This window comes from Phaseolus vulgaris, chromosome 6 (genome assembly GCF_000499845.2).
Source record: "Phaseolus vulgaris cultivar G19833 chromosome 6, P. vulgaris v2.0, whole genome shotgun sequence".
NCBI lineage: Eukaryota > Viridiplantae > Streptophyta > Magnoliopsida > Fabales > Fabaceae > Phaseolus > Phaseolus vulgaris.
The window spans coordinates 12,129,364-12,153,493 of NC_023754.2; the positions used below are offsets into that span (position 1 = coordinate 12,129,364).

The 24,130-nt window shown below is 34.0% G+C and overlaps 3 protein-coding genes across 3 annotated transcripts; 2 read left to right on the forward strand and 1 right to left on the reverse strand.

The window, feature by feature from the left end:
• The first annotated feature begins 9,962 nt into the window (after positions 1 to 9,962).
• On the forward strand, positions 9,963 to 12,638 carry LOC137831118 (GDSL esterase/lipase At4g10955-like). Its single transcript, XM_068638658.1, has 2 exons — positions 9,963 to 10,319; positions 11,468 to 12,638. Exons 1-2 carry the CDS (start codon positions 10,117 to 10,119, stop codon positions 12,477 to 12,479), a joined length of 1,215 nt encoding a protein of 404 aa, XP_068494759.1. The 5' UTR covers positions 9,963 to 10,116; the 3' UTR covers positions 12,480 to 12,638.
• Positions 12,639 to 15,350: 2,712 nt separating this feature from the next.
• Positions 15,351 to 16,957, forward strand: LOC137833395 (uncharacterized). Its single transcript, XM_068641746.1, has 5 exons — positions 15,351 to 15,721; positions 15,969 to 16,158; positions 16,357 to 16,548; positions 16,627 to 16,684; positions 16,899 to 16,957. Exons 1-5 carry the CDS (start codon positions 15,351 to 15,353, stop codon positions 16,955 to 16,957), a joined length of 870 nt encoding a protein of 289 aa, XP_068497847.1.
• An 872-nt stretch (positions 16,958 to 17,829) lies between these two features.
• LOC137833396 (uncharacterized) lies at positions 17,830 to 21,701 on the reverse strand. Its single transcript, XM_068641747.1, has 6 exons — positions 21,602 to 21,701; positions 21,090 to 21,173; positions 18,797 to 18,969; positions 18,705 to 18,722; positions 18,440 to 18,619; positions 17,830 to 18,033 (listed from the first exon to the last, which is right to left on the reverse strand). The coding sequence occupies exons 1-6, from the start codon at positions 21,699 to 21,701 to the stop codon at positions 17,830 to 17,832; spliced, it is 759 nt and encodes a 252-aa protein (XP_068497848.1).
• Between the last annotated feature and the right edge of the window lie 2,429 nt (positions 21,702 to 24,130).

Sequence of the window (24,130 nt, forward strand, 5' to 3'; positions counted from 1 at the left end):
GAATAATTCTTTCAATGCGTCATATTCATCTGTAATTTACAAAAAAATTGAGATTAAATTTCTTCATTTGTTTCTTGGTTCAAAATATATAATCAGATTCAATAATTCTCATATTAGGGTAATTTTCTTACATTAAGCAACAATTAAGGTCCAAAGTGTTCAATTTTCTCAATCATAAAAACTAGACATTGACACTTATCAATCCTCAACAAGGTTTTCTAAAGTAGATAAAATATTATCAATATTTGGTTCAGCTCTAGACGAAGACTTTTCTATTCTCTCTTTTCTTTCTCCTCTCTTGCTCTTTTTTCTTTCTCTTCTTTCTTTCTAATAAGAGCTTGCAATTTTTCTTTAAACTTTTTTTCTCTTCTAAAATATTCCTTTTCTCCATCTACAAACTTTCTTCCTACTTTAACAAGCTCTTTCATTTCTTCTCTAAGCTTTTTTTTTTTTACAAATGAAGGCGAAACAAATTTTCTTCTCATACACGCCTTTAATTCATTCCAATATCGTACTTTTGATTTTGTGACAATTCTAACATCTGCCTTTCTGTCCACCAAAACCTAACATGTTCTTGAAAACATATGGTAGCCATGGAAAATCTTCTAAATTCATCCACTTGGTATTTTTTAAAAATTTGATCAAGCTTTGTCTCCCATTGTAGATATGCCTTAACATTTTTATTTCCATCAAAATAGGAAATGTATACTTCAGGCTCTATAGAATAATATATAATTCTACGCTCAAAACACACCCCTTCTTTTCTTTGATACTTGGAGTCATAACTATTTTTCCTTTTAAGACTAGACTCTTCATCTTTATGACCCTTACCCTTATTTTCATTTATTAAAAAATTGGTTAATCATATCCTTAAGATAATCAATTACAAATTTGTATACAAAATTCTTAACAATGGTGACTACTATATATATATTAAGTATATATGTTTTTATTAATTATCATTTGATACAATTTAATTATTATTATAATTAAATGTTATGTTACATTAAAAAAGGCAAAGATATAAACTATATTTAGTCAAAAGTGGCTTTCTTTTTTTATTTTAGCCAAGAGTGACTTAGTATAAAAAAGTACTTGACGGGTTTATGAGTGATTACGTTCCGAAAGAATACTTTTACGGGGTTAGCTAAGAGTGACTGAGTTGAAAGAATACTCGTTTGAACTTCACAATAGTAGTCTACCTAGTGGAACTTGACTAATTGGTAAAGCATTGAACGTAGTTTGCATTATCAGACGAACCAATATGAAAAATTCAGTAAAATTTCCTTCCCTAATCTATTATATTTCTTGTTATTTTGTTTGTGTTAACTAAATAAGGAGATCAGTTGTGAAAATGGTTTTCAAAAAACGCACTTATAGATCGTTTGTCATACAAACCATCATTTGACTACCCATTACAAGCATTACTTTGGAAACAAGTTTTAAAAAGATTTTGAAAGACAATATAACCCTCCCTTCTTATGTTTATCCTATTTCATAATTGGTATAGGAGCTCAGGCTTTATAGATTCAGCGCCTTCCATTGTCTAGAGAAAAAGATTTAACGTGGCAGGAATGGAGCCACTTCAATTAATCACGGAAAGTTAACTAGGCTAGTGATTTAATATACTACGCTAGTTGTGTACATTAATGCAGGGTAACCATATCATCACCCTTTATTCCCCTTGGTCCGCTGACCTTCCTCCAGACTCTATATCCAATCTATGTAACTATCCATATAATCTTTAAATTCACATAACATTTACTTTCTATTTTTTATACTTTATTTCAAATCTCAATATCATATTTCATCTTCCAATCATTCTTCCACGTTTATTTTTCATACAAACCTTGCAACTAAAATTTATTAACAAAACTTTTCGCAGCATAATGACTACATTTCGAATATCCCATAATTTTAAAATAGTCTAAATTTTAAGACAACAAATACAATTTATTCAAATAAATATTTAATATCAAATTATCAAGGTACTGAAAATTTGACATAATTGGATTATTTTTTTTTATCAAATTACACTACAATCTTCTAATTCAAAATACATATTCTAGTATATTGTGTATAGATTTAAATCTTTCCCGTATTGTTTGACTTAAAACAATAAACAAGGTTGTTTTCCAGAAAAAACAGTATCAATACAAAATATTAAAATCAGAACGACAACTAGAAAAACATAATTCCCACATAAGAATTTGATAAGTAAACCAACAAACTTATTTTATTTATAATTTTTTCTACAAACCTTCAAATAAGGTGGTTTTCAAACCTATCCCTAAGTTTGTATACATAAGAAATCCATTTCTGGACTCAAAATTAGGCAAATTGTATACTTGGAGAAAAATTAGTCAAAATAGATAGTGATTGGGATTTACCCACTTACCTTAATGAAGTATCAAAGTGATGGTACTATAAGATTGAAATGGAAGGATCAAAGTGATATATTCCCTTATTTAAGTTACCCCTATGAATGAATAAATCATAACTCTAACTCTAGTTGAATGAAATTATATGACTAAGAATTTAAATAAATAAGAAAGGAAGAGCATAAAAGAGGAAAAGAAAATACTGTGTTGAGGTTGAATACACGAGTCTTCCAGAAGTAGAGTCAAGTGTCTGAGTATGTGAGTCAGTAAAAATCTGACCAGAGTAATGTTGTTGATGAACGTGATAGACACTTGATGGTTATGTGAAATGTTTGAGAAATTGTATGAGAATTTATGAATTTTATGTATCAATTTGAAATTTAAATTATATAAAAAATTTGTTATAACTAGCTTACCCTATTATTTGTTTGTGTTTGTTTCTTTATTTGTGATGATCATGTTGTACACGGGAGCAAATGAGATTGCAGGTAATAGAACTCCTAAGTGAGAAGCTGGAGGATGTGATAGTTTTAATTTGAATGCTCTGTTTTTTTTTAAAACTTTTGATGTATATATTAAAATCCCTATGAAGAGGGATATGTTTTTTAGATACAATTATGAGATAGTTATATATTGTACCGTCCCGTATCCGGGCGTTGACCAAGTCAAGGTCAAAGTCAACGGCTGGAGAGTCAAAGTCAACGCAAGGCGTCGCCTGGGTGGAGAGACGCCAAGAGGAAGCGTCGCCAAGGCAAGGCGTCGCCTAGGCGAAGGCGTCGCCCAACCAGGGCGTCGCCAGATCAAACAGTGCTAAAGTAAGGCAATCACGGTGTGGTTCCCCGATACCCATGGGTAGGAAAGACCATGGAGGGAGCGACGCCGTGGGAAGGCCTCAGGTCCCAATAACACGGGGCAGCGATAAAGAGAAGGAAAAGGTGGCTTCAAGGCCATAGTAATAGTACCAGTGAAGGGCAGCCTGACTCGTGAAGTGCTCCTGCCGCCCCAGAGACGCCCGTGGGGCAGATACGACTCAAGAGGAAAGTCACGCCCAGGGCAACCGGGTGCAGGGTACAAAGGGAAGGCAGATACGCTCTCAAAGTAAGTGACTAGATACTTGGGGGCATGAGTTGGCACCCAAAAAGTCACCCCTAGCGCAGTAGCACTCTCAGCAGGAGGACTCACACGTAGAAACGTCCCCAGATGGGCAGAAGCGTCCCCGGATGGGGTCATGGCGTCGTGAGGCTTGTGATTTAATATACTAGGCTAGTTGTGTACATTAATGCAGGGTAACCATATCATCACCCTTTATTCCCCTTGGTCCGTTGACCTTCCTCCAGACTCTATATCCAATGTATCTATGTAACTATCCATATAATCTTTAAAATTCACATAACATTTACTTTCTATTTTTTATACTTTATTTCAAAAGTCATGGCGTCGTGAGGCCCTCCACGTGTACGACGGCCAAGCCAGAATGGAAACACCCTTTAGTCAGGTGCCAGGTAATTAAAAGTTATTCAATACAGTTTCCCTTTTCGAGCATTCAGGTACTATAATGGCTCCCGAGCGTTTCAACGTCTTAAATGCGCTACGTTTTCTAATTAAGCGCTTTAATGAGTGCGTTACGTTTGTGATTAAAAGCGCTTTAAGGCGCTGTAAATGCTGGGGTAGTTTAAATAGCGTGGAGAATGTTGGGAAAAGGGTTGGAACTTTCGGCAAATTTACCAGAGAACTCTCTAGTTGCTTGCTCGTGCTTCAAGGTTACGTACAAGTGACTGGGGAATATTTTTGCCTGAAGGAGACAACACACACATATACACAGTTCTTTTACCACCTTCAGAGTGCCATACGCGGTGCTCAGACACGTAGGTGGACAGTTTTTGGTGTTTCTTGCTGGCTGACTTGAGCGTCGGAGTGCACACGGCCGCTAGGGCGCCTTTTTGTCCTCTTTTTTGCAGGAATCCACAGGCAACCAGTGGGAAGGAGTCCCTAGCTGACGGTTGAGGTCGCGCACGAAGACGTCCCGGTCAACCGGACGGAACATATATATTCATATGTTAAGTAGATAATGTTTCTTTTACTTTTATTTTATTATATATGGGTAAAAATTTAGGGATGTTACATTTGGTTAGAAAGCTTCGCTTAGGTATTTCTTTCTCTTAGTGTAGGAATTGTGAGGAAGATATGAGAGATATGGTTGTATTTATAGGAAAAACATTGCACAAAAGGACAAAGATAATTTGTAAAAAAAATATGCCTTTAATCATTGCAATTACAATAGGTAGGTTGAATTTGAAAGAGAAAAGGAAAAATCTTCTTGGGATTCGTCCACTTATTTTTATTGTTTCCAATTAGGACCAAACAATGAGCCTGAGCTCATGAGTTTGTAATACACTATTTTGTTATTTTAACACTAAAAAAAATTATGTAAGCAGTGACGATTATTAAATTTTGTCATAATTATCTTTATAATATTACATCTTTATAACTGCTACAATTTTTATTCAAAAAGTGGCATTTACATTTTTCATTTTATAAATAGACTATATTCTCCCTCCCTTACGTTTTCATTCTCTCCATATCAATTATCTTTTTTGTGAATGAAAATTTAATTTCCTAAAAAAACTTATCAGTTCTCGTGTCATCTTCTTCGCGGTGGCACCGTCTTCTTTGTCTTCTCTGCATCATCATTTTCTCTATCTACTGCAATACCATCTTCTTCTCTATTGTCTAAAGATCTTGTTGTCCTTCTCGATGTCAACTAGTGTGATTTTCACAACACTCCACGATTCGTTATTTTTTCGTAATTCCTAAGTACTTGTTCTGTTATACTATTTTAGGGTTCACTATTTTGGAGTTCAGGGTTTTTTTGTTTTGGAGTTTTTACTTTAAGGTTTTTCTGCTTTGGGGTTTTGATATTTTGTTGTTTAACTTTGTTGATTTTCTATTTTGTTGTTTCTTTGTTTAGTTGTTTCACTATTTTGATTTTGTTGTTTCACTATTTTGTTGTTTTTGTATTTTGTTATTTTATTGTTTCATTGTTTTGTTATTTTTCTATTTCGATGTTTTTCTTTTTCCCTGTTTTATTGTTTTGCTATTTTGCTGTCATGGCATGGACGCCCAATAAGTGTCAAATTTCATTAATATTTCATATTAAAATATAGGCACTTATGAGTATTAATAGCTAAAATAAGTATAACACAACCCAAAATTTATGAATTTATACCTTTCTACATATTTTATGATTTTAATTTTAATAGGAACGATTTTTTCCCAAATTTGGTGTTAATTTCAGTATTCTAGGGGAGAATGAAGATGATTCGACAAAAGAAGAATATACAAAGTTAAAAAGGGAAAGTTGGAATGCATCAACACTCAACAAGCTGCCAAAACCCGTCAAAGAACAATCTCACCACCAGGGAAGTTGGGATGGACGACGTTTTGCTTTCTCAAGCGAGCTCATTCTCGCTTGAGCATGAATCCACTTAAGCCCAGACAAATTAGGTTAAATAGGGGGCTTGAGGCATAACCCTAGTGTGCAAGATTTAAGAGGAAAGCACCATTGAGTGACTTGTAACCCAATTGGGCGAATAGGAGGTGTGAGAAATATTAGAGGAGACAGTTGTCAAGGAGAAACATCTTGGATCTTCTTTTTATGTTATCCTTGAGTGTAGTAGTCATCATGAGTGGTTAATTCTACCCTTTGGAATTGAGAGTAATTTGTTCAAACTCTGATCTATTGAGGTGATATCTGAATATAATATTCTGTTCTTGATTGATTATTGGTATTATTGTTTTGCTTCTAATTCTTGATCTAGAATCTTAAATTTGACTGGAAAGTATTTTTATGGTTCTGAACTAAGCAATAATGCTTAACATATTTGAAGGTTATGAATAGACTTGAAATGTTTATTGTTATTAACGTCTAATCTTAATTCTAAGTTATTTTTATAAATATGCGAGAAATCTATATTTAGGAAGCATCTTAATAATTTTATGTGAGGAATCGATATAAATAATTTTTATACGGTCATTAATATCAATCAAAAGGCACAATATTACTTTGCTAATCAAAATACAAAAGAGTGAGAAAGATGAAACTCAATCCCTATTTTTCCAATTAAAGCAACAAATTCTTTGACTTGTTTTCTAACTAATCATTGTCATCACAATAACTTTCAGCACAATTTTATTATTTTGTTTTATATTTAGCAAATATTTTACTTTGATTAGTAATAACTTTAGTTGAGATATTTCTATTCATTAAATTCATATTGAAAATCAATTATGAAATAAGTTCATTGTAATTTTAATAGTTCTAAACTCGGATGAATAATTTTCATTGAAGTTTTAAAGTGTTTATAGAACTAAACTTAATTAGGTGACTAAGAATCTAATTGCAATTATTAAAAATTTGCTAGGGACTAAAATACAATTATTAAAAATAGTCAAGAACTAAGTTACAAATAGTAAAAAAATAATTAAAGACCAATTTATAGTTATGAATAAATATTTAGGGGTCAATTTGTAATTATTTAAAAATAGAGGGGTTAATTTGTAATGTTAAGAAATTTTAGAGGTTTATAGAAAATTATGAAAAAAAAATTAGAGTTACAAAAAAAACACAATTTTGCTCACCAAAAATGTAAACTAAATTTTTAAGTCAAGCAAAAGTAAAACCTAAATAATAATTAATTGCTTTTTTTTTTATATCATGCATATAAAAAAAAGAGCAGGTTGTCTCATATGTACTTTTATGTTTTTGGTCATGAGAATGATTCATGTTTATTTAACTTGATCACGCCTTAAGCAAGGTGTTTAATCATTAATTAGATAATATTATTGAACTAATCTCAGATATTAGCTAACATATATTGTCTCTGGTTATGAAATATAGTGATGATCTTAGTTTCTTAATTGCGTTAAGACTAAATATTCTCGTTCAAAGAAAATAAAAATAAGTGGTTTAGTCGACTATTGTTTACTTTAGATGTGCTTGATTTGTCATTGTTCATTTTAGGAAGATGAGACCTAAAAAACTATTGAGAAGCTTCGTCTTCCTCTTGCAGAAGGCACTTCAACGCTCAAGTTGGTAAAGGTATTCGACACTCGGTTGTTAGAGCATTATACCAGATGATCCCTATGGTTATAAGAATGTGTGCTATTTATATTACCTTAGTGGGTTTTCCTTATTGGGTCAGATTAGGGAGTTGGACTGTGTTTAGGGCTACATTATCTAGTCCTTAATCGTGGATTAGCTTCACTGACTCTGCTTGAGCGTACCTGGATTTGAGATGTCGGTCGGTCCATTGAAGTGGACCATGATATTGGTCGACCCAGTGATGGGGACCAAGACAAGTAATCAGTCTTCCGGGCCTCACTGGTACACTTGCCCCCCAAGCTCGAGTATGATTAATCCGAAGAGTCTTTGAGAGTAATGTGACGGTCAGGCTCCCGAGATTTGACGCGGGGTGTGGCCTCTACCGGTCGGGGTAATTGACAAGTTTTGATGCGTTTACATGGACCAAGTCTTTAAGGTGTCAGTTGGGTATACCGGTTAAAGCTACTTCCTTTACCGAACCAAGTCTTTGTGATATCGGCACGGTATGCTTGTTGAGGGTTCATCCAGACTGAACCAAGTTGTTGTGGTATCGGCAGAGTATGCTTGTTAAGGCTTCATCTAGACCGAACCAAGTCTTCGTGGTATCGGCAGGGTGTGCCTGTTAAGGCTTCGTCCAGACCAAACCAAGTCTTGGTGGTATCGACAGGGTGTGCCTGTTAAGGCTTCGTCCAGACCAAACCAAGTCTTGGTGGTATCGACAGGGTATGCTTGTTAAGGCTTCATCCAGACCAAACCAAGTCTTGGTGGTATCGGCAGGGTATGCCTGTTAAGGCTTCATCCAGACTGAACCAAGTCTTGGTGGTATCGGCAGGGTATGCCTGTTAATGCTTCGTTCAGACCGAACCAAGTTGTGTAGTGTCGACAGGGTATGTCAATTAAGGCTTCATCCATACCGAACCGAGTGTGAGGTATTGGCAGGGTATGCCTGTTAGAGCTTCATCTAGACCAAACCAAGTTAGGCGGTGTCAGCAGGGTATGTCAATTAAGGCTTCATCCAGACCGAACCGAGTGTACTTGAATTTTAGATGTCAGTTGGCCAATTGAAGCGGATCATGATATCGATCGATCCATAATAGGACTGAGATAAGTAATCAGTCGTCCGACCCTCACAATAAAATCATAAGCCCTCCAACCTAAGTGTTCTCATTTTACATAAACATGTAGTAGAAATATGATTACGTGGTTTAAGAAGATATTACACATCACACATTACCAAAGCAGACTATGTAATTTACTACACAATTATATCTTTGATAGGTTATGTGGTCCTTTGGTTTTACAAGTTGGAATTAAATTTTAGTATAAGCTTGAACTTTGTTGAGATTGATATTTAATTTAAATCAACTTTTGTGAGTCCTAATATCTGTAGTTTAGTCAATCTGAATTTGAATTCTATTCAGTTAAGTTTATTTTTTCTTTGCATGAGTTCACTTCCATATAAATTATTCTCTTTCTCTTCCATATAAATTATTTTCTTACTATTTATATGTTTTTGAGAATAACTCATTATATACAATCATTAAATAAAAACTAATTTTATAAATAAAAAATAATTAATTATTATATTGATTAAATTATATATATTATTTTAGAAATTAAACAAAATATATTAATATCTAAACTAATTTCTAAAATTTTAAATTAATTTTTAATATTAATATTTAATTAGTTAAAAAGGTTGTAACTATAAAAAATTGGTATCTAATTAGCTATCAATTAATTTAGATTCTAAAATTGATAGTTACAACTTTTTTAAGTAATTAAATACTAATTTTAGAAACTAATTTATAAATTTAGAAACTATTTTATATATCAATAATTATTTTTAGTTTTAAATTAATATTTAATTTAATTAATATAATAACTAATTTTCTTATATATTAAAATTAATTTTTATTTAATAATTTTTTTAACAAAGAATTAAAAGAATTATTTTAATAATGAATATCTTAATCTATTTTTTAAAATTATTGTTTTGTTTTTAGTTTAAATGAATATATCCTATTAATTTTCATTTATTAACTTTATACCATCTTGTAACTCTTTGTCCCACTATAATATATATATAATTTATTCTTTTATATTTTCGTGGAATAATTTTAATCTAACATGCTTTAATTTTCCATTTGTACTATTTCTTATTGAACTATTTAATTATTTATCTCTTTTAGTTTATGTTTTATATTTTATCCCTAAATTAAAATTTAATCATTAACAAAATTATCAATACTTAAAATAATCTTATTTAACAATTTAAAGTTTCTGTTATTAATTTAAAATATAAAACTATTTTTTTATAAGTCTACAATTTATACATTAAAAATAGTTATTACAAATTTTAATTATATAAAAAATATTTTTTTATAAGATATATAAAAATAGTAGACAAAATTTTATTTTATTTTTCATTCATTATTCCGTTGAACAAAAACGGACGATGTGGGATATGGTCGTAATATGACCGTTACATAGTGGGATCCGAATTGTGAATGTTTTGAATTTCGTTGTTATTTTATTGTTGTAAGCACAACAATAGAATCCTTAAGCAACTAGTTCCCACAAAGGAAAGACACTCTTTTTCACACTTTCCCTCTTTCTCTCTGCAGCATCACCATGAACAGACAAATCACAAGCCCAGTGATCAAAGAAGAAGAAGACGAAGGAACAAAGGAAGTGGTTCAAGAAAAAGAGGAAGGAACAAAGGAAGTGGTGGTTCAAGAAAAAGAGGAAGAAGCGTCTCACCCTTACGCCTTTCATGTCTCTGGTCCTCGCAATTTGACCAACCTTAACTGGAGAGACCTTATCAGTTCTAGCTGGTGGGTATGCCCTTTTCATGTTTTCCTTTAATTCTTCTGAATCTGAGATAAATTTAGGTTTTTGGCATGTGGGGTTGTTGCCTTTTGGACCCATTTGGCCAATGGTTGAACCTTAGTGTGGAAAGTGTAATTTGGCTTCTGGGTATGGTTGCCTTGAAGTTGTTAGTGTGATGGGATTTTAGATTTTAGCATGAGGCTGCAAAGTTTGAAAATGGGTTTGTAGGGAGTTTGAATTTTGGGGTTCGATTGAAAATGTAGAAATTTTATCCGAAGGGTTTGAATTTCAGTCTTTTGGACTGAGAATTTTCATCAAATGTTAAGCGTAGCAAGATGTTTCTTGGATATGATCTAACTGATTGTTTGATGTGTATCTTCTTTTAGTTTCCTTATATGTTGATCGTTCATTTGCCTTATGGGTCTTTGACTTGTGTATTAATCTGGGCCTAACTTTTTTACTTTGCGAGATTTAATTTGTTTTGAAGTTGAACTGGTTTAATTATAGCATTCATTCTTAGTTTTCTTTAATTAAGTATTTAGAATAGAATTTTTGGTCTGATCATTCATGCTGTGTATAACTTATATTTTAAAACTACATATTTTTTCTTGAATTTTTAAATTTATTATTCCTTTAAAGTAGGTCAAACGACCCATTGACCCACAAATCTAACATAGCCAAATTGAACCAAAAATTCATAACCCCTTCAGAATATTTTGAATATGGATGAGATCAGACTGTGGTATTGTTATTACTTGGTTCGTTGGATTGGACCCATCAGATTAGATCGTTTATTTTAACATAAAAAATTTGAAAATCATAATCTTTTTCTCATTCATTCTTGTTCATAAAACTCTTCACTACATGGTCTCTTTGAACTCTAGCAAAAGTGTCTTATTCTTCACAGATGCCATTTTGATCCTGATGGAAAAGCATCCAAGTTATACTGGCTCAGAGCACATTCTTGCAATGTATGTGTATACTGATGAGTATTAAAACTCTTCACTACATGGTCTCTATGAACTCTAGCAAAAGTCCCTTATTCTTCACAGATGCGATTTTGATCCTGATGGAAAAGCATCCAAGCTATACTGGCTCAGAGCACATTCTTGCAATGTATGTGTATACTGATGAGTATTTTGTTTGTATGCAGGAAGGATGCAAATTACAAAAGAACTGTCATTGCTTGTTTTATACAGGCAGTTTACCTGCTTGAACTTGACAGACAGGAGAACCGAACACAAGAAAATGCTCTAGCTCCAAATTGGTGGATTCCCTTCAAGTACAAGCTCACACAAACGTTGATTGATGAAAGAGATGGATCCATTTTTGGTGCAATACTTGAATGGGACAGATCTGCAGCAATGGCTGACTTAGTACTAATTAGACCAAGTGGTGCCCCCAAAGCTGTTTTAGCTCTGAGAGGAACATTGCTCAAAAGCCCTACAATGCGAAGAGACATCGAAGATGACCTTAGATTTCTTGCCTGGGAAAGCCTGAAGGGCTCTGTCAGGTTTAAGGTAGCTTTGGAGGTACTAAAATCAGTCTCGGACACATATGGAAGCAGCAATGTTTGCATTGCAGGGCATTCATTGGGAGCTGGTTTTGCTCTTCAAGTGGGAAAAGCATTGGCAAAGGAAGGCATCTATGTGGAGACACATTTGTTCAATCCACCTTCTGTTTCACTAGCCATGAGTCTGAGAAACATTGGAGAAAAGGCTGAGTTGGTTTGGAAGAGACTTAAGTCCATGCTTCCTTCTTCAAGTAGTGAAGAAACTGAAGCTGTTAGCAGTGGACTGAAGAGTTGGATACCACGGTTATCTAGCTTCAAGAATGCTGGTTTTGGGGTGGGAAAATGGGTTCCTCATTTGTATGTAAACAACAGTGACTATATATGTTGCTCTTATACAGACCCTGAATGCTCAGAGGAGAAGAATGATGCTGAGAAGGAGAATGTTGGTCCAACAAATGGACAAGTTGCAGCAAAGTTGTTTGTGGTCACCAAGGAAAAGCAGAAATTTCATGAAGCTCATGCCTTGGAACAATGGTGGTCTAGTGATGCACAACTTCAACAGGCTAATAGCAAACTCATAAGCAGACAGCTTAAATCTTTGTATACAAGTGCTGTTTCTTCGCCTGTAATGCAGGGAAAACTACCTAGGTAACAATGGTTTGTGAAATAAGTTGAAAAAAGTACCTAGGTAACAATGGCTTGTGAAATAAAGTTCTAAGTCTTAATTATACTTTTTGCTTTCTTATATTTTTCCTGCAAACAAATTGTATCATTGTTTTGCTTATAATGAAGCCATTCTTTGATGATTTAATTGTTTCATTCTCAAGTTTATATGCATCACCAATTTTCTTTATAATCGAAGATGCTGAAGTATTAGAGATAGTGATGGAAGAGCAATTTCATGATTCAAAATTATTTGGTCCAATTTAATCACCAAATATATTATTATAAAAGAGTAAATTTATTGGTTGTAGAACCATTAACCGATTTCAAGAGAAAGTTTTTCATATTGAAAATTATAAATCTTATGTTTATCTGGTTGATGAAATATTGCTGGAAATATTTACATTTTTTTAAAATAAAAGAGTAATATATTATTTTTATTAATATTTTTAATTTATTGTTATATTAATTTATTAATAAGAGTAGTAACATTATATTTTTTCCATTAATTTCTTTTTATTTTAGCTCTGAGAAGTTGGAGAGTCTCGCCGTTCATGAGAATGTTATTGTGGAAAGTTTGAAAAAAAAAACATTTTCAATGGAAATGTAAACAATTCCCAATTTTTTTATTTTGGATAAAATAAAAGTTTTACTTCTACAAAATATCCATTAAATATTTTTTTTTCTCTGATAAATTATGATATTTAGTCCTCGGTCCCTAATAATTTTATTTGAACATTGTCCTTCCTAATATTTTATTTTATTTTATTTTTAACCCTAAAAAGAACTTGAAAAGAAACAAGTCTTGGGTCTGTATTGGATAACACAAGCCCACTCCATAATGTGGAGTTCACCTTATCACATAATACGAGGAAGGCAATTGCTTCCTGCACCCGATCAATTATGACTGGTACCCGACGAATTTCTAAAATTTCCATTGTGCCCTTCTCTTCTTTACTTTGAAAAATATTGTATGGTAAGGTAGAGGAAGTTCATTGTTGTGTGAAGCTTTGCTTTGATCTGCAAAAGAGGAGGTTACATTCATTGTTGTGCACGGACATTCAGTGTAAGCTTCGTTTGCCAAGTTAATGAGGTAAGTAATCAATTTTCAGTCATTTCTGATTTATCGTTCGAGCTCAGCTGGTCCTGGATATCGGCATCCGGAAGTATGTTTTTTTCACTATGGATATTAAAATCCGGAAGTCAAATTTTTCAATTACGGATGTCAACATCCGGAAGTGTGGTTCTTTGCTTCCGAACGCCCATGTTCGTAGGTCATAATTGGCTTACGGATGTACATATCCAGAATTGTTTTATGCAATCCGGATGTATATATTCGGAAGCTAACTGTTTTTTTTTTTTTGTTATGGATTTATTTATCCGAAAGCTAAGTGTTCATTTTTTTTTCAGTAGCCCAATGGATACAACAGAGTCATACATAGGAGTTTTAGGGGAGATTGATGTGTGGAATGGATTAGATGTTGTTGATATGGAGCAATCAATAAGTTATAACGCATTAGATAATGAACACAGGGCACATGAGTGTAGTGAGGCATTTTCTACAGATGAGGTATGGTCAATGTTGGGTTGTGAATGCTTTTTTTATGAATTGTTTTAAAATTTGGCATATGTTATTGTAGGTATTCTGTGATCGAGATGAGATGCTAGAGTGGGCGAGAAGTGTTGGCTATAGTTATAGGTTTGTTATTGTTACATTAAGGTCGGATACATGGACGGGCCAACGAGGAAGGATGACCTACGTATTGTTAGGTTGTGAGAGAGGAGGTAAATACAAATGGTATAAAAAAGAAGTAGATGTCAGTCGAACGGGAAGTAGGAAGTGTGAGTGTCATTTCAGATTGCGAGGCAAACTAGTCAAAGGTGGTCAAGGGTGGATGGTTGAATTAATTTGTGGTTCTCACAATCATGACTTGGCAGAGACAATGGTGGGTCATCCGTATGCGGAAGGTTAAGTATAGAGGAAAAGGTTATGGTTGAGGATATGACTAAAACTTCGGTCAAGGCAAGAAATATTTTACTAACCATGAAAGAGAGAAATGAGAAGAATGTGACGACGATTAAGTAGGTTTATAATGCAATCACTGTTCACTGAAGATCGTAACGAGGTCACAGAACATAAATGCAACAACTTATGTTGTTACTGGAGCGAGACAGGTACGTGCATTGGTGTAGGTGTGATGAGGTCTCGAATATTGTGCAAGATATATTTTGGACACGCCCAAATTCAGTTAAACTGGTCAACTCATTTAATATTGTCATATTAATGGACAGTACGTACAAGTATAGGATGCCGTTACTTGAGGTTGTTGGGATTACGTCAACATGTTTGACTTTCTTCGTTGCATTTTGTTTACTAGCAACAGAAAAGGAAAATATTTTTTTGTGGGCCCTTGACAGACTTAAAGGGTTGTTTCTAAGAGTTGATTCATGCCCTAGGGTGGTGGTATGTGATAGAGATGTTGCCTTAATGAATGTAATTAGAATGGTGTTTCCTGAAGCTTATAATTTGCTCTATCGATTTCACATTGATAAAAATGTGAAAGCAAAATGTAAAATGTTGGTGCATCCAAGAGAGGCATGGGATCAAGTAATGGAAGTGTGCGGATCTGTTGTGGATTGTGATATTGTTGAGGCCTTTGAAGATCGTGTCAATGCTCTTCGAGTTGTCTGTTCTCCATGGCCTATATTTGTTGATTATGTGATGGATACATGGTTACATCCACATAAAGAAAAATTTGTGAAGGCATGGATAGATAAGGTGATGCACTTAAGAAACACAACAAGTAACAAAGTTGAGGCGGCACACTAGAACCTAAAAAGAGTTCTTCAAAATTCTTCGATGGGGGATTTATGTTTCTACTGGGATTCCATTAATAGGATGATTATTTTACAACATAATGCAATCAAAGCTTCATTCCAAAAGAGTCTGCATGTGGCTGGACATCGGTTTAAGGTTACAGCTTACAAAAAATTGATAAGTTTTGTGTCTAAATATGCTTTGAACCTTATTTCAGAAGAGGTTGATAGGGTTAAATCAGTGGGGTTTGATAAAAGTAGGTGTGGATGTACTCTTACATGTACTCATGGTCTTCCTTGTGCGTGTCAATTGGCTTCGTTTGGTGTTGGTGGCATACCACTTAAATCAGTACATGTAATGTGGACTCGTTTAAGCTTTGAAGACATTCCAACTGAACAATCTTCATCTGAGTTGTCAGTTGATAGAGTTTGAGGTCATCGCGAAGCGGTTCAAAGAGTTGGATGTTGCAGGTAAGGTTAACATCAAAAGTAAATCGTAGGAGATTGCCTTTCCAGAGAAGACATCTATTTACGCACCAGATCATAAGGTGAAAACAAAAGGTGCTGTAAAGATGTCTCGTCCTACCAAATTCATGAGATCAACTAAGCGATTCCCTTCTTATTTTGAACATGTGGATTTCTTACACTCATAACATGATAGTTGTGCAAGCAAAAAATCTAATGAAGGAAGCTTACCAGAAATTGTACCAGCAAAATGTATTCCTTTCCTTGATCAGTTCCCTGTAGGGTATCATCCAAACATTGTTGATGTTGTCGACGTTAAGGCTGATGGCCATTGTGGCTACCGTGTTGTTGCTGCCCAATTGGGAATGGGAGAGGAGTCATGGGCTGTTGTTCAAATGAATTTGTTAAAAGAACTAAGTGAATAGAGACAAGAATATGTTTAACTCTTTGGTGGTGATGATAGATATGAATACTTGAAGAAGTCACTTCTAGTGGAGCACATGTCTATGGTACCAACCACTAACACCCTTTCATTTTTACATTGCATTTCTTCATTTAACTTTGTTTCTCAATTGTACTTGCAGGCAGGAACATATAAGTGGATGACAATTCCAGACATGGGATATGTTATTGCAAATCAGTATAATGTCATTCTTGTTTCTTTGTCCATGTTACAATCATTGAGTACTTTTCCTCTAAGAACCCAAGCATCAAGTAACTTCCGTCATCACCGAATCATTGCAATTGGGCATGTCCACGGAAATCATTTTGTGCAGGTATAAACTAAACCAATCAAAAACTTTCTCATACTGCTAAATTAGGATTTATGTACCTTATATTTATTACCTTTGTAGGTCAAGCTCAAAGATGGTTGTCCAATTCCACCTATAGATATATTGTTGGGATCACATTGTTATCCTACGACCCAAACTTGGTCAACATACTACGCTAACCGGATACAAGTTTATACACAACTAATGTCAATTAGACGATATTTGTAATCATAACATTTGTAATAGATACTTAATGTTTAGGTTTATGGATGTTTAGTACATTTGCAATGGTTATGTATTCAATAAATTTGCAATGTTTAATAGCTTTTGGAACTGTCCTACATAATTATCAGGTGCCTACGGATGGGCATATCCAGAAGTTAGTGAAGTGCCTGCGGATAAAAATATCTAGAAGTCAAAATGTTGTCTGCGGATAAAAATATCCAGATGTCAAAATGTTGCCTGTGGATAAAAATATCCCGAAGTCAAAATTTTGCCTGCGGATAAAAATATCCAGAAGTCACAAATGTTCCTGCGGATGTCCATATCTGGAAGTGAGTGAAGTGCCTGCGGATGTCCATTGAAATACTAAAACATTGTAATAAGGTTCAAATACATTGAAACATATAAATAAGGTTCAAATACATTATCCTGATACATTATCATAATACATTGTCAATCACTCCTACGTGCATATCTCCTGACATATACAACTCTATCATTAGTCGCTCCTCGTGCTAACATAATGGTTGCTTGTATGCCTTCCCAAACAGGGGTGCCCTCCACGACATCGCCATGATTAAGTAATGGTTGCAATGTTTGTATAATTCTACGACAAATACCCTACAAGCATGAATGACATATTATTAGAAAAAGATATTACAAATTAATACGTACACATTGTTAGAAGCATACCAGAGCAGGATGTTCAAGATGTGACTCCTCAGGATGACTTGGCACTGCTTCGTGATCACGTGCATCTGAAGGTACGGGTACAAAACGCTCATTTGTATTAATCACATATGGATGTGATACAGATCTAAACCAAGATATGTACTCTTCAACACAAGCATCAGGATAAGGTGCTATGGCATAATCATGTATGACATAATCATTGAAATGTAACCATCGACGGTCCATTTCATCTGTATCCGGATGACCATGTCCAAGTACAAATGGGTTGTAAGGGATGATCTGTGTATATCCATACTGACGCAGAACACATTTTGGCATGTGCAATTGTGTCCAATTTCTAAGCCTCAAATAACCACAGAATAAGGAAATTCACTCGAATGGACGCTCTTTCTTGTGCTCGTTGTATGGACAAAACCGAATGAAAGCTGATGTCAATGTATCCAACTGTGATCGAACAACAACAATTGAAGTACCTTTTCCAGCATCATACAACCTACACCGAGGTTGGTCTTCAGAATACAGTGCTTGCATACGTCTCATCCCTATAGACGGGAAGTGCTCATAAATCCACCCCTGCAACAATGTCGCATAACCAGCTAATTGCTTAGTGTTTGCATAACTTCAATCTCCTAGCTGCTCATACATGTGAGTTAGGGCAGCTAATGCCCAAGAATATCCACCAGTAAGCCTCAAATCAACAAAAAAACTCAAGATAAAACACACTGACTGATGTAGCACTCTTGTTCGCAAAAATAGTGCATCCGACAAGGTGAAGTAAGTAAGCTCTGGCAGCCACAATCCACTGCCTCCTTGAGCATGCGTCTTCATACACATCTCTTAACCAACTCAGGCACACATGAGCTCCCCGACAGTGTCTTGTTTCTTCAGATGCAAGTCCATGGTCAACACGGAGGGATTCTACCAATAAATCATTCACCGAATCTGAATCTTAGGTTTCCTGCGTGTAAAAATAACCAACAATGGGTAAATGCAACAAATTTGACACATCATCAAGAGTGATAGTCATCTCCCCAACCGGTAAATGAAAATAGTTTATCTCTGCATGCCACCTCTCTACAAAAGCACACAACAGTCCTCGGTCTAAACTCTCATAACTAGCATGAAGCAAACCACCTAAGCCAGACAATTCTACAACAGCCTGTATGTGCTCATGAGGTGCTCCTAACTTATTTATCTTCCTCCCATGTGAAACGACCTTTTATCTTCCTCCCATGTGAAACGACCTTCAGCTCACCACGATCCTACAATAATCAACATATATCATCAATAATTCAGAATACATACCAAATACAACAAAATATTTTTCATTACTTACCACACCATCCCACAATTGTTTGGCAACATGATGTTCATAATTAACGAGTAAGGACTTATCCAATGGCCCTCTTGGATAACCTTCATCATCAACTTCAACTTCTTCTTGTTCAATATAATCTTCAAATTGTTCATTTGAAATTGAAGTACTAGGGCCACCCCGTTTTCTTCTAACTGATGCAGTTGGTCACACACAATCCAAATTAGAACTTCTTCCACCTCTAGTCCGCACCATCTTACATTTCATAAAAATAACATTCAATTTAACATATATAAAAAATTATAACACATATAGTATAAAACAACAAATGAAAAATTCCATAGAAGTCAAGTGCCCTAAGTACCTAACACTCATACGGATATTAATATATGCAGAACAACAACAACATTTTGGATAAAAATATCCGCAAGTCAAATGTATCTTACAGACAAAAATATCCGGAAGGCATTATTGAAGTGCGGATAAAAATATCTGGAAGCCATTATTGAAGTGCGAATAAAAATATCCGAAAGCTATTATTGAAGTGCGGATAAAAATATCTGGAAGCCATTAATGAAGTACAGATATAAATATTCGGAAGCCAATAATGATTTGCGGATAAAATTATCCGGAAGCCACTATTCTACAGTGGATAAAAAACTACGATGACGAAGGATACCTTGACTTCTTCGACAATGGTTCCCTCTGCCTGCGATGATGAAGGTCACTCATGGCGAAGCAAACAAATGGAGCGAAGGTGGCTGACGGTGTCTCACGGTGCCTCACAGTTCCTGCGGCTACTGCTTCACGCACAAAGGAAGAAGAAGAAGAATAGGGTTGCGTGCATGACATTGGGTGCATATCACATTTTATGTATTTTTAAATTCATTAAGGGTAATTTGGTCTTTTCGTACATGTGATTGGGTGCCAGTTAAAAATCATCGGGTGCAGGGAGAATCTACCTACGAGGAAAATGTTATCTGTGCTCCCAAAATTTCTCTTCGGACCTAATAATTGTATTTTAACAATAATTGTTAAACATACATTCAAAACATTTAGGCTTTTATGGTTTTTGAAAAAATATTATAAAAATATTATTTTTATTTATCTTGGATAATAAATAAAGTAATTTTGATAATTTATTGAAAATGTAATATAAAACACTAAAAACTAAGCAAAGAAATAATAATTGATTAAGATAGTTTTCAACATTAACTTTTTATCATTTAATCTAACACAACCTAAAGAGAACATGTGAAAAAGGAAAATTTATATAAGTGTGGCTTTTTGCTAGTTTAAGCAAATGCATGTCAACCTCGCTCTATTAAGATAACTTACTCTTGAACATTTTCAACTTATTAAATCAATTTGGTCTAATATCTCATTTTCTATTCTATGAATCTGTCCAATGGAGCCAAGTGCGAGACTTGTCACACAATTGGCTTATGCTTAGTAGGTTGGGTTTAAGACCATCTGCTAGTAAAACATTGTTAATATACATGGAAGGTTTCAAACTTACCTGGCCACCACCAATCACCTGGTTGTATTGCTTTTCTTCAAAGATGGCCTTTCCTTCTTTCTTCTGTTTGAAGTCTTGGAATATGGACCTTTCTCCTTTCATGTGACATAAGCAACCACTATCTAGGTATCATGAAAGGGGTTTCCTTGTTGGAATTGAGGACATCTACAAGAGGTATTATTTTCTCTTTAGGTACCCATTAAGTTTTGGATCCTTTCTTGTTAGTTTTCTTGGGTTCACTCTTAGATGAATCATTAGACGATGCAAATGATGAGATGTAAGATGATAAAGGTATATGCATGCGTTGGAACTTCTTTTAAACATAACCTATATAATTTGTAGCCTTGCTATTATGGATTAAATTGGACTCACTTTCTTCCATTTTGAACATTTCATATTAAGTTCTTAGAAGATTTAGTTTGTTTTGTCTCACTTCCTTGGATCCTTCATGATATAAGGCGAAAGTCTCCTACATATGATTTACGCTTACCATGGCGTGAATTTTAGACACTTCATCTTCAGATAGAGCACATAGAAGGAGATGTCTAGCTTTATCATTTAATTGAGACAATGCCATCTACTTTTCGTTCCAAGAATGCTAATCAGTGGGATTTCTAGAAGAATCAATTAATAAAGGAATACCTTTCTTGATGACGTTCAGGAGTTCAACATTTTTGTATTCTAAAAATGTTGTTATCAGTTTCAATTAATCACATTTCTCTTCCATGACTTGTTGATGGCTTATCCTTCAAATTCCATGAATTCACCTAGGATTGTTTCCTGTAAATAACTAACTCCTGAGGTTAGCTCTAATACCAATTGAAGGTACAATTGGCTCTAGATTGGGGCTTGAATAGAGTTTGAACTCAATTCCCAAATCTGAAAAAACAAAGCAAATACAACGTTTAACAAATAATAGGAAGAGAGAAATGCACACAAAATTTATATTGGTTCCCCTTGAGCAACCCACTCAATAGCCTTTCACTATCTTTAGTATTCTCCACCTCTTTAGGTACATCGGTATTCTACACCTCTACAGGTCCACCTAGTATTCTAAACCTCTATAGGTTTACCAAATATTCTCTACCTCTTTGCGAAACTAATTCTAATCTCCCATGAGATGAAAATCTCTTTATAATACGAAAACCTATCTATCGGGAGAACAATGAAAGCTCTAAGGATATACTTCACATTGTGAAGGATTTACAATAGTTTAACTCAACCCAATTCTCACAAGTTGCTCTTTACTAGTATATATGAAAGTGTATAAGCACAATTCTAGACACAGCTAAAAATATTTTTTGTACCGTTGAATACATCATATATTGTTTGTGTGTACTTCACCGCTGTGTTCTTCACCCTTGAGGTTGTTATTGTGTCAGTAGATGATGAATAACTCTCATTCATGACTTCTTTTTGACAAGACATTTTTAAATTTTTATTTTGAAATAATTTTCAATATTAAGAGACAATTTGCACTGAGCCAAAAATGTTTTCTTCTGGATCTTTTATTGATTAAAAGATCATTCATTTGAGTGAAGGAGATATCATGGTATTCACTTGATATTTACTTTCTATTGTACTTAGCTATGATGCAAGTGACCTTATTTCATTGCACTTTTTATTTCTTGTGTAGAGTTGTTATTTGTATATAGACATTCCAGTCATGGATAAGCAACAAGATGTAATTGCATTGGTGCAGAAAAAGTAAAAAACAACGGTTATTTTAGCATTAACACAATGACTCTTGGATCGTTGTGTTTAAATACGTAGTCTATTCTCTTGAGACATAGATGGCGGCTATTTGACTATTGTGTTTATCTCATACATAAACGACAGTTTCTACCATAGCAGTCACTTTAGACCCTTCCATGCACTGCCAAACATTATACACGCAAGAGGTCTAAAATGACGATTATGGTCAAAACCTCCGTTTTAGACCTTTCCCCTGACTCAACAAAGATGGTGGTATAAACCACGATTTTGACCATAACTGCGGTTTTAGACCCTTCCCCGCGGATATAAATGGAAGTTATGGTCAAAATCGTCGTTTTAAACTAAGGCGTTTTGATCTAAAATAGTGGTTTCACCCACAATCGTTGTTTTACACACGTTTTAATTTAAAAAAATATCACTGCGTTTTGATGGACAATATTTGACAGTAAAAGCAATGTGTATTTGGTGTCGTAAATGTGCTTTTTTGCAGTAGTGTTGGTTTCGTTTTTGCTCTTGTAGGGTTCAATAATGGTAGTGTTGGTGTATTTTTATATTAACGTATTGTTGTAAAAAAAATTATTATAGTGTGAGCTTGGTCGGTGTAGCTATGCAACTGGATGTAACTCTTGAAAAAAAAGTGAATTAGAATAAACCATTGTATCTTTGATATTTGTCTCGTAGTTTTAACATATTAAAAGAAATACAACCAAATTCTGAGATTTATCAACTGATCAAAGATACATTCTAAATGTTTTTGAAAACTTTTTATAGTTAAATTCATCTCACCTCTTAAGTTCAACCTCTTTAATTCTAACACAATTAAGTACATACTCCCCTTTGCGAAATTATAAAAAAGATAAATCAATAAAAACATGTTATATATCATATGCTATAAAAGAAGATAAGAAAATATCACACTAAAGTATTATTAATTGATTAAGTAACGAGTTAACTGATTATCTTATAACAAACTTGATTCTTTTAAAACATCTCATTCTTGTAATAATTTATTAAGCTCCTATGTAATCGATTATTCTAAAGCTAAAACTCTTTATCAAGATTAATGCTTTGTGGAATAATCAATTATAACCTCTGATAATCAATTATTCATATAAAAAAATAGTTCCAACAAAATGTATTTAATTTGTTATTCAAATTGTAATCCATTAAATTGATATGCTAATAAATTATTGTTGGATTTAACATATTAAATTAGAAACAAAACTTATGAATTTCATACTAAGATTGAAACAAACTAATTTTCAATTTATTCATTTCATCAAAACAATTATAACTGAAAGAAGAATATTCAATCATTGGAAAACAAAAAAACAACACAAACAAGGAGTTACTAATCATCACTAGATTCTCCACTACTCTCCAAATTTAATCTTTTAAGCTTTCTCTTGATACTCTCAAGTACTAAATGGACATTCTCAATAGTTTCAATATATTCTTCATTCTTTCTCACTTGATAGTTGTAAACTTAATCCAATTTTGTGAGAAGGGCTAGTTCAAATAGAGTTAGTTGTTTCTCCTTATTTTCTAGTGCAGGATTATCCTTAGTCTGCATGGGACCAAGCTTATCTTCAAATGCTAAAGCACTTTCTACATGCATGTAAATCCACTTATCTCTCTCCAATCTTATTTAAGGGTTGCATAACTATTAAAGACTCTCCTTCAACATCTACTCCATAATGCTCAAAAACTTTGGAGAGAAAGATACATAAGGGAAGATGATACACTTGACAACTTTTTGCTTCATTTAGCAAAAAGTATAGGTCAGTTGAGTTGAATGTCATTTTTAAAGGCATAAATAAGCAACATATCATCTTCAAACAATTGAGCATGGTAAATATTTTTAGTGATATTAAATTCGTTATGCTATTACCACTAGTGCAGATAAGTTAAACAAATGCGGCTATTTTAAATTTACAAATGCGGTCATAGAACCGCATTTGATCAACACGCATTTGTAAATCTGGAATTTACAAATGCGGTCCTATGACCGCATTCATAAATCACATTTACAAATGCGGTCATTTTAGATAACCGCATTTGTATATTATTCTGAATTAGGGAGTGGGTTTGGGGTTTAGGATTTATGAATGCGGTCTTGG

Excerpts from the sequence above, each read along its gene's own strand:
- LOC137831118 (XM_068638658.1), top strand. The coding sequence starts at position 10,117 with ATGAACAGACAAATCACAAGCCCAGTGATCAAAGAAGAAGAAGACGAA. Across the intron at positions 10,320-11,467 it reads GACCTTATCAGTTCTAGCTG|GAAGGATGCAAATTACAAAA; the intron begins GTGGGTATGCCC and ends GTTTGTATGCAG.
- LOC137833396 (XM_068641747.1), bottom strand. The coding sequence starts at position 21,701 with ATGAATGAGAGTTATTCATCATCTACTGACACAATAACAACCTCAAGG. Across the intron at positions 21,174-21,601 it reads AATATATGATGTATTCAACG|ATTTGGGAATTGAGTTCAAA; the intron begins GTACAAAAAATA and ends TTGTTTTTTCAG. Across the intron at positions 18,970-21,089 it reads TATTAGAGCTAACCTCAGGA|TTAGAAGAAAACGGGGTGGC; the intron begins GTTAGTTATTTA and ends CAACTGCATCAG.
- LOC137833395 (XM_068641746.1), top strand. The coding sequence starts at position 15,351 with ATGGGGGATTTATGTTTCTACTGGGATTCCATTAATAGGATGATTATT. Across the intron at positions 15,722-15,968 it reads GAACAATCTTCATCTGAGTT|TTGTGCAAGCAAAAAATCTA; the intron begins GTCAGTTGATAG and ends ATAACATGATAG. Across the intron at positions 16,685-16,898 it reads TATATTGTTGGGATCACATT|GTGCCTACGGATGGGCATAT; the intron begins GTTATCCTACGA and ends CATAATTATCAG.